Below are 11,360 nucleotides of genomic sequence, written 5' to 3' on the forward strand. Positions count from 1 at the left end.
TAACACTAAGATTAAGTCTATGATTATTACTGATTCTTTATCATCTTTGTCTCTTTGGTGAAGCCATATATAGATATTCAGAAATCCGAAAAAAGGGAGTTAATGTAGAATTGTTATGGACTCCATCTCACACTGGATTACTTTTTCATGATAAAGTGATAACGTTTGCCATAAATAAGTTCACTGAAGAAAAATGTAAAATGTAACTTTGGCGTGTCCGTGTCTTGCATTAGGAATAATATTAGGAGACAAGTAAATAATGAAAGAATGTTATAAAAATGCACTTAGTTCTATAACCTTACTATAATAACATGACTGTAGATAAGTTCGTTTGTGAAGCAACTTGCTATGTAATCAGTCTGACTGATGTAGTAACCAGGCTTAGGCTTGGTTACAAATACTTCTGGCAGTTTGGCAGAGACACAGGTGAATATCAAATCAAATGCAAAGCGTGTGGCCAGCTCTATGGTCACTTTATCTTGAACAGTATGTACTTAATTGTCCACTTATTGAGGAATATAGAGATAGTATAACCAATGTGATGTCAAGATATCTTATTAATGAAAATAAGATACCAGAAATATTAAGCAACTTTCCAAAATCTGCTTGCAACAGCTAAGTGAACCGTAAATATAAATCCAAATGTACTCCTGCAAACCATTTTTGGGCCTATTTCCTGGGGCTCTGGTGGCCTGGTGGCTAGGGCTCTCGCTTCACACGGCGAGGGTCTGGGTTCGATTCCCAGCCAGGGTAGAAACATTGGGCGTGCTTCTTTACACCTGTTGTTTATGTTCACCCTTCAGTAAAATTGGTACCTGGGTGTTACTCAACTGGTGTGGGTCGCATCTTGGGACACTGACCTAATTTGCCCGATATGTTCAGCATAACAAGAGACTTTCTGTATAGTAGTATGTCACTGATGTCAGCTAGGCCTGTATACCTTGTACATGTACTTGTAAATAAACATATTATTATTATATTATATTTTGTGTATCTGTATGCTCTTGTGTTACCGTCCACAAGATGGATGTGGTGTGCACAATAAACTAGCCGCATCGGCAGTAAAATCTAAATCTCTAGAGCAGAACTTTATCCTATGGTTTCATTATGGGAAAGCAGCCGCCAAAAATAATTTCTTGAGGCGATTATCTGTCGACTTAGTATACAGGACACTGCCTTTCTCTACGGCTCGAAAAGATTCAAACTTATTTTTATGCAACTTGAATATTGACATTGTACCCTCGGCACAGACCTTTCAGAATTATACATGGGGTTTCAGAATTACTTGATCTGTGAAGATCCTTCTGACATTGAAGAGGAAATATTTTTAGTATGTGATTTGATTTTTAAAATAAATGTAAAAATCCAGATATTGATTGTTTTGATTGTGTTGCAGTCTCTTTGCTCTAAGTTCTATGTAGTGATTGTGTGTGCAAATTTTATTGTACTGAGTAATGAATAACCTTTTATTCTCAGCACTCTAATATTTATCACCTCATTCTTGAGTCTCCCTCACTACTGTAGTTACTACACTGACCCTGCCTTTCTTAATTTACTGTTCCTTTACCATTTCACATTAATTCAGGTTCTTAAAACACTGTACCCACCACAGTATACTTGGACCATACCTGGAGAGGGTTTCGGGGATCAACGCCCCCGCGGCCCGGTCTGTGACCAGGCCCCCACATTCACTTAAATTAAAATTCTGTATCCATTCTTTTCACTGGAACCCGCAGGCCAATGTACTTACAACACCTTATAACGTTACACCTGTTTTTCCCCACGAGTCACAAAGGCACCCGCGTCAGCATTCTTACAAAACTTCATCGTGAATTTGTGTAGCGTCACTTGAAGTGTCACTAGTAACATGTGTTCATTGTAGGGGGTGACCTTTCCTGCCCTGAGTTTACTCTTAGCCACCTGGGCGCCCCGCCAGGAGAAGACTACGCTTGTCACTATTGCATTTTCAGGTGAGCTTTCTTATAATGTGAATTTAATTTGGATCTCTACTATATCACGGAAGGGATAGAAGGGGTTACGGGAATGTAAGACAGGCCTAAGGTACCTTCGATCATCTTCAAAAGAATACTGAGAGGCGCTGCTCAATATTCTTTTTTAGCATTGTATTCTGTACGTTATACATGGTTACTGTTCATCACTGTTCATATGCAATACGAGAAACTTTTTTCTGTTTTGCTTTTAATATAAATTCATTAGTAAAGTAATTAATTGATGTTTACATTGTCGTAATATATAGTGTGTGCATGTGATTAGCAGTAATATCATGTTTATCAAAGTTAAAGATATTTTTTTCTAACTAGAAAAGATAGGTTATAGTACAATCTGTTATTGGGATAATGTCTCTCTCTTTACAGAGTTTTATCAAGTCATGCCTTGATAAAACTACACAGAGCAAAACGTTGTCTTTTTTTTGTCAGTTGGCTGTCACACATTGATCCAACACCTTTAATTATTTTGAAGCAAGATCGACGAAGGAGCAGTCACTGAGGAAAGTTTAGCCAGCTCATCACCCGTTCTTACCTTAATACCTGTCATACTTCTGTAGCCTAATCTTGATGATTTAGCTTATGAAACAATGATTGCTTTGATAAAACCCTTAATAATATATTTATTTTGATATTACTTCGAAAGTCACCTTGAACAGTGTGAAAGTATATCATTGTTGTGAAATAATACTAGCTATAATTGGGCTGACATAGGAGATTCAGTAGAATTAAGTTTTATTTAACTAAGTAAAATTTACCAACGTTAAGTTAATTTGGGTTATTTTGGTATAAATTTAAAAATCTGTGTGTGTTAAATCACGCGAAATTATCTGCAAATCCATTTATATTTTTAAAGAAAACTCAACTTGTTTGAATGTTCTGGCTATAAACTTCAACATTTACATGTTTCAATCTCACTAGACCACTGAACATCAAGTGTGTGGTTGAAAAGCGATAATATTGTTTTTTTAACAATTTTTAAGGAAAGAAATCTTAATTTTCATCCATTTAATATTAACTCTACATTTCTTCAAATATACGTAGTAACAATGTTTTTCATTCTTAAAAATATCCTTCCACCTATACGTCTGGTTTCTGCTGTATTTCCTGCTACTCCTTCCTTCTTCACTACACAGGAGAAACTTAATACTCACTTTCTGACAGATTTAGATCTCAAAATGTAAACATTTTACACCATTTGCTGTCTTTTACAAAAGTGCTCACCTTCCTTACACCAACAACACAAAGCATATATACACCAAGAGGTATATATATCTCAGCGTATATATGATGGGAGTTTACTTTAATCCCTACTTTTGTGATAAAAAGTATTCTTGTTTGGTGGTAAAAAGGTTGCGTGCAGCCTTACTAACCCTCGTACAGTCGACAGGCTGTAAACACAGTTAACCAGCCAACTAATCATGCTCTTTTCTGTAAGGTTGGACACAAGATTCATTCCATAAGACTGCTGTCTGCTGAAGCTATTTACCATCACAGACACATTGCTGAATCGGCTCTTGTAAATAGCATTAATAACAAAATTTGTTTAGCTTCAGTTTTGTTCGTTTATGTTTTCCTTCCCTTCTAAATTATCAATATTCCTATCTCCTGAATACATGCGGAGAGACTCCATTGAGCATCAGTCATTAACTTGCATGAGAACATCTGTTGAAAATGGTTATGATGAATGGTTTGAAAAACCGACAAGTTGAAGATTGAGACATTTATGCAGCATATGGGAATCTTTATTCAGGAAACGTTTCGCCACACAGTGGCTTCATCAGTCCAATACAAAGAGGAAGGCGTAAGGAGAGGAGGAGTATGAGGTAATCAGTCCCTCAACCTGGAGTCGATGTGTTCAGTCCATCAATCTTGTAGAATTCTACAAGATTGATGGACTGAACACATCGACTCCAGGTTGAGGGACTGATTACCTCATACTCCTCCTCTCCTTACGCCTTCCTCTTTGTATTGGACTAATGAAGCCACTGTGTGGCGAAACGTTTCCTGAATAAAGATTCCCATATGCTGCATAAATGTCTCAATCTGAAAATGGTTAGTCGCTCGTAGACCCAAGTCTAAGACCTGACCTTGATTTTCTTTCTTCTTCACTTTACCTGTCTTCTGGCTTTCTTCCTTTCTCTATCCCACTTGTAGTTTGATCGACTGAAACGTCGTTTAAAGGTTCCTCTCGATTTTTTAGGTTAGTTACAAATTATTCTAGCAATTGTATTGCGTTTTTCTTATTCTTCACTTATTTCTTTTCACCGTGTAAAGCGCAAAAATGCACCAAAAACTAAATTTCCCTTAATTATTCACCTTATATGCGACAGCCGAGAAAAACGCTTTGATGAGTTTACCTTCTGTAGACTGTCCACAACACGGAGAGATTTGGGACCCAGTAGGTCCTCCCACTAATGATCAAAGGGCGCGACGCCATCGCTTGCATTTCTATAAATCACTTTGGTTGAAAGTATGTTTCTGTGACATTTTAATGCTGGTGAAAGTCTCATAATTCACTGAACTGAAGTTGTGTTCCTCTTCCTTTGAATGATAATTGATTACCTCCCATTTCCCTTAACTTTTATGAATGATCACGAGGTTTAGTGCTTCCTAATATATTTAACAATAGTCTGGCACTGATTTAAAACCTCTGTGGGTAAATATAATAAAATATTCCTTTACCTTGTGGTCAATATTCTGCATTCATCTTCCGTTTTATCGTAAATGAATTTGTGTACATAATTTGTTAAAATAAATTATTTTAACTGGACTATGTTTGTAAAGCTGAGGAACAAGGGATTAATGTTTAGTCGCTATCGTCAGGTTTTTTTCCCCCATTATAAGGTACAAAGATCACACGTGCAGTATTGGGAAAGAGGTTTTAACTCTGCCAGGCAAAGGTAGACGTCCAATATCGCCACTCTTCTTACCAGGGATGCAGGTGGGCACGGTGTTGGGCACGGTAATCAGCGGGTGGCTATGTGATTTCGACTTCCTAGAAGGATGGCCGCTAGCCTTCCTCGTGTTCGGGGTTGCTGGGCTGGTGTGGTGTGTTCCATGGTTCCTCCTTGTCCGTGACACGCCCAAGCTAAATCCCTGGATCTCCCAGGCTGAGCTGCAGTATATCCAGGGCCATCAGGATTCGCTTGTTACGAGTAAGGTGAGGGGTTAAAGTTTTGTTGGAAGAAAAATGGGGCAGAAGTTATTTAGGATTTATTTCGCTAATAACAATTTCACTAATAAATAAGTTTGAAAAAAAAGTTTTCTAATTAGCATGAAATGTCACTGATATGAAGTAACATCTCCACTTCCTCCACTCTCTTCCTTGCCGCATCATTCAAGGATCATGAACGTCGTCATTCATAGAACTAATCGATACAGCCACCCAAAAATATCCAAATAAATTCACTTACCCTATACTTCCTCCTTATAATCTGGTATCCAACACTTTATTAAACAGATTTTCCTTGCACTTGCAGCATTAATCTTTCCTATGTTCACTTTTAATTTCCTTCACCTACATACTCTCTCAAGATCTTAAATCCCCCCAACGTTTTTTAACTAATATTCTAAATCTTTCAAAAGTACTGTGTCATCAGCAAATACCAATTGTAACACCTCACACTTTATTTCAAGTTCAATATTTATTAAGCTAACATCTCTCCCCAACTTTCCAATACGTATTTCTTTCAAGCCACAATCAAGAAACATGTTAAATAACGACGGCAAATTACAGATCCTTGTCTCATGCCTACTTCCCTACGCACACTGTAATTTCGCATTTTCAAATTCGTAAATGCAATATTAGTGTCAATATTAGTTACTTGTATGTTCTAGTGTAAACACTGAATCCACACGCTCCATTCCTTTCCTAAATCCACATTGTTTCTCTTTAATCCTACTTTTTTAATGGAAATTTAATAAAACAATAAAACGACTACTTAAAAGCACAGATGAGTTAAGTAAATAATTCATGTCTTCCAATCCATCTTTACCACATAGGTATGGATTAATAAAAACACACAAACTAGGTAATCCAGCCAGATTATTAGCTCCATAGTTTCTGTTTCCTATAAATTATCTAAATGGCTAGTAGATATGTTGAGCCTAATTGCTGGAATATTTTCTAACTTTAATGTAAAAAACATTATAGATTTAGTGGATAAATTAAGCACCATGACTGATTCAAATTATTACAGTATGGTTAGTTTTTGATGGTTTATTAAGTTTTCTGTCTGATGAACTTGTTAATTACGACTTACCATTCACAGTACCTACAATCATTGAGATTATTAAACTCTGTATTGTTCATACACAGTTTGTGTTTAGTGATGAATTTCACACTGAGAAGTTTGATATGTCAATGGGAAATCCTCTTTCATCTGTCTTTAGTAACGTGCACATGGAATATTTTGAAACACAATTACTTAACAAAATCCTTCCCAATACAGCTAAATGATACAGGTATGTTAATGTTATATATGTAATGCCTAAGAATATAAATATAAACCATTTCCTTGTTAAATTTAATAGCCTAGCTCATTCCATAAATTTTACTGCTGAGGGAAACCATGATTTTAAATTTAAAATTTATAGAAAACCAAGAAAGAAATGTTCTTATGTGCAATATTATTCTTTACATCATGATAGAGGTAACTTTCTGTTGTCGCATTAATGTTTTTGACATATTTCCTTATTTCCAGTCCAGAGTTCATAGACGATGAAATTTTAAAAGTTTATGAAATAAGTAATGATCTAAAATACCTAAAACACTTAATTGAGAAATCATTTTATATTGCTAGAAATACCTTTTACAATTCAAAAAAGGACAAACAACCTTTTGCAGCTAAAAATATGATAGTTTTCTCTTTCTATGAAAACTTTCTTGATATACCTTGTCTACTTAAAAAATTTAATATCAAAGTTGTATTTAAGAATCTTGATACAGTAAAAAACTTTTCATAAAAAATCTTCAAAAAAATTCTGACGGCTGTGTCTGCAAGATTCCCTGTAATAAATGTGATAAAGTTCATTAGGGACAAACTGAGAAAAGTCTTGAAAGAAGATTACAACATAAATATAGCATTAGAAGCGGACAAGAGTCTAGTGCTGTTTATTCATGTGAGAAATTTTAACCATCCAGTTGACTTTCAAGAGGCCGAGAAAGTTTTATCAAGCAGGTCCATAGTATAATATAATATAATCAAGTTTCATAAAAAAATAGTTTTGAAATTAATCTGAATATTGCTTCAATATTATACAAATTGGATTCATTTATATTTAATAAAATTTGGAAAGAATTTAAGATATTTTCGAAAAGTTAAAATCTTAAACTTGGGTAGAATATTAGCAGTGTCTGAGAGATACTTGACCACTTACCTACATCATCATAAGAGATCAAATATTGTAAGTTGATCACGAGGTGTAATCTCATCCTTATATGCCTTCTGCTGATCTTTAATTTTACAGTTTCTTGATAATGTGAGAAATCACAAAAAAAATTAGAGGTTCACTATTTTTTTACAATGGTTGTTCGCGTATGTATGTATGTATATATATATACATATATATATATATATATATATATATATATATATATATATATATATATATATATATATATATATATATATATATATATATATATATAATCAATAACAACACTACGCTAGCCAAGGATTCCAACCCATGTTGTACTGGCCTGCCTCATGGTAAGCGAGAACCACATGACGCTTTAAACCACAGGGCCACCCAACCCTTCCTTGGTTGGGTGCTCACAAACAGATGTGTTTGTGACTTGATAAAGCCCACTGTGTGGGCGAAACGTTGTCAATAAAGGATCACATTATACTCCTTAAGTGTTAACATTTCCAGGTAGTTTGTTATTCAGGATCTATAATACAGAAAAAGTGCTCCAGTATTTTATTGCTTAAACTGCTTGATGGTTAAATCAATTTCCCTGAGATTTTTTTAAATTAAACTGTAATCCTATATGCAATTAAAGGTGAAAGTTATTCCCTGGAAGGCGATCATGAAGTCAAGACCAATGTGGGCGGCTATAATGACCTATGTGGCGGAAGGGTTCAGTTACTATGCCCTTCTCTCAGAGATGCCGTCCTACCTCCACAACATTCAACACCTCGATACGACTCAGGTAACTTAATTAGTAGACATATATAAGTATATGTAATTAGCAGGCATATGTAATTCCTGTAAATTCATAAAATATGAAATTACAGTTTTATCTTAATATATGCGTTGTAATCCATATGTGTCTGTGGTGAGAAATAATAATTGTAAGTATGATAATTGCAAAAGTGAAACTCAATTTGTCTTTTATACCGCTCCCAGAACAGTTTTGCGTCTTCACTGCCGTATGTGTTAATGATTATCTTCTCTGTGATGTGGGGGGCCTTGATGGAGGTACTGACCAAGAAGAGGGTGCTGAGCGTTTTGTGGGTGAGAAGGATTTCTTCAGCCTTGGGTAAGAACAACTTACATCCACACAATTCTCTTATAAATTTTGCTCAGATTGAAATTTTACTGTTTCAGCCAAGCTTTGGAGAATTCTGGGAGTCGCAAGAGAACCTTCAAAGCGAAGTTTAATGCTGGGAATTGTGGCTGCAAAAGTAAACTGAAGGCATTTATCAGACTCTTATGATTATCTGTGAAGCCATTTACAAAATCGTTTGTCATTTTTTTATAACCAGTGCGCCATCTTCCATTACGATATCAGAGTTCACTATAACGAACTCTTTCACTTATCAACTAATCCTCAGGGTTATGTATTAAATTCATCACCCACAATAATTATTTGGAATAGCTAATTTTATTAACACAGATATTTTGCATATACAAAATACACTGAATATAAAAATAATTAGGAGGCAGTAAAATGTTTTGTCATTCAGATCAGACCTTCATCAGCCTATTCTGTCTATTCTTCCTATCATGTTTATATTGTCTTTTACCAGGATTGTACTCCATGTCGGCTGCACTGTTCATAATGTGCTTCGTGAGGTGCAACACCACCCTGTCTATCGTAATACTGTGTACTTCATTGGCCTTCAACGGGGCTTCGTACAGCGGTGCGGCACTGATTGAACAAGACATCGCTCCCAACCTGGTCAGCACTCTGGTGGGCTTCAACAACACTATCGGTGCCATTGCCGGCTTCATCGCTCCCGTTATTATTGGCGCCATCCTTAAAGACAACGTAAGACATGGCTTCACAATACACGTGTGTACACACACACAGACACACACACGTAACGGGGATCGAACCACGGACACTCAGTGTGTGAGCTGATTGTGCTACCAACTAAGCCTGAAGCGCAATGGTCGTCTTCTAGCGAGATAGGGACGACCCGTAACGAGAAAACATGTTCACCGTCATTCACTCAATCCCTGTTTAGCCAGAAGGATGTAGGTAAATGCTGACATTTCATTGCAGATGACCCTCGGAAAGGCACCAACCCCACCCCTCCTCCAGAGTGTCGGCACTGTACTTTCCACCTCCAGGACTCAAGTCTCACTAATCCATATATTACTTGACATACATATGTTAATCTGCCATCACTGTACAGCATATCTAAGTTTGCAAGGCGTCAAAGGCTTTATCAATCCAGAGGGAGATTGGGAGCAGGTGCGCTTGGCGGCCTCCCTTGTTGCTCCTCCTGGCACCTCCGGGCACCTCCTGGCACTCTCCACACAGACGCCTGGCCCTCAATGTGATCTCTCTTGTAGTGTTGTACATGTGATATTGAATCCCCCGGAGGTGAAGTGATCAGTGATCAGTGTTCAGTGGTCAGTCGTCACGTGAGGTCACAGACCCTGAGCTGCTTGGGGATTAGCGTGGACGGTTACAAAGCATGGCTTGCTTCTACAGTGTTTTAAAAGCTGAGGTTGGAGAGTTGAAGGAGGAGGTCTTGCTTCTCCAGGAGGAGATTAGGAGGCTGAAGGTCCACCTCAATGGGCCTGGGAGAGAGTGTGAGGTGGTTGGAGATGTGGGGAATGAGGCTTCTAGCAGTGAGGTGCAGTCTGTCTCTCACTGTGAGGAGGCTGTTGGTGGGGTGGTAGCAACGGCTACCAGCAGTGAGGTGCAGCCCAGCACCTGCTACAAGTGGCGAGTTGTTCACAGTAATGGGAGGCGCATCAGAGTAAGGAAAGTTAAGAGTGCAGATCTGAAGGTAGGAAATCGCTTCTCTGTTCTCCAGGATGAATGTACTTCAGTGGCCAGTGAAGGTAAGGGTACTACTGCCCCTGCTAATGAAGGTAAGCGCATTCTTGTGGTTGGTGACTCTCAGGTAAGATATGTTGATCGTGCTTTTTGTAATAGGAATAAGAAGATGAGAGATAGAGTGTGCTTCCCTGGAGCTGGTGTTGGGGACATTGTCAACAGACTGGATAATATCATGTCAGGTAATGGGAACAAGCCCATTATCTGTCTCAGTGCTGGTGGAAATGATATTGGGAAGGGTAGGAGAGAAGAGCTGCTAGATAAGTACAGGTCAGCTATAGATTTCATTAAGTCTAAGGGAGGGATCCCAATCATATGTAGCATCTTGCCTAGAAGGGGAGTAGGAAATGAATGGTTGTCTAGGGCAATTGGTGTAAATTGCTGGCTAGACAGATACTGCAAGGAACTTGCAATCCCATTCATTGACAACTGGAACAACTTTTATGGCAAACATGATATGTATGCAAGGGATGGGGTTCATCTCTCTGGGGCAGGGGTGGTAGCACTTGCAGACTCGATTGAGAAGGCCATTGGTGAAATGCCTATGATTTTAAACTGATGGAAGATAGAGGTATGGGTGTGTGTGGGAAACAAGCAGGTTGCAACACTAGGGTTGGAAACAGTAAATGTATAAAAGGCATTCAGCATGAAGTTATAAATAAAGACAATAGAACAGGTCAGCAAACAAAGGGGGACAGCAGAGGGCAGCAAGGGACTAGCTCCCTTAAGGTTTACTATACTAATAGCAGGAGTGTTAGAAATAAGATAGATGAGCTAAGATTAATTGCAAGTGCAGGAAACATAGATATTATTGCTATAACAGAGACCTGGCTCAATCTGAAAGATAGAGAGATGCCCTCTGAATGTCACATACAAGGCTATAAATTATTCCACACTGACAGGGTCAACAGGAAAGGTGGTGGAGTAGCGATGTATGTCAGAGACAATTTAAATTGTTGTGTTAGACAAGATATTAAATTAGAAGCGTCAGCCACTGAATCTGTTTGGTTACAGCTTCTCGAGGGCCGAGAAAAACTAATTTTGGGTGTGATTTACAGGGCCCCAAATCTTGATAGGGAGTGCAGTAAACTTCTATGGGACGAAATTCGTAA

The 11,360-nt window shown here is 37.7% G+C and overlaps 1 protein-coding gene across 1 annotated transcript in view; it reads left to right on the forward strand.

The window, feature by feature from the left end:
- LOC128700458 (sialin) overlaps positions 1-11,360 on the forward strand; it is a 73,385-nt gene that overhangs the window by 21,646 nt on the left and 40,379 nt on the right. Inside the window, exons 5-9 of the mRNA XM_070082368.1 lie at positions 1,883-1,970; positions 4,943-5,169; positions 8,014-8,163; positions 8,361-8,493; positions 8,984-9,225. Of these exons, the coding sequence (XP_069938469.1) occupies positions 1,883-1,970; positions 4,943-5,169; positions 8,014-8,163; positions 8,361-8,493; positions 8,984-9,225 (840 nt within the window). The remainder of the gene's footprint in view (positions 1-1,882; positions 1,971-4,942; positions 5,170-8,013; positions 8,164-8,360; positions 8,494-8,983; positions 9,226-11,360) is intronic.

Source organism: Cherax quadricarinatus, chromosome 7 (assembly GCF_038502225.1).
Source record: "Cherax quadricarinatus isolate ZL_2023a chromosome 7, ASM3850222v1, whole genome shotgun sequence".
Classification (NCBI taxonomy): Eukaryota; Metazoa; Arthropoda; class Malacostraca; order Decapoda; family Parastacidae; genus Cherax; species Cherax quadricarinatus.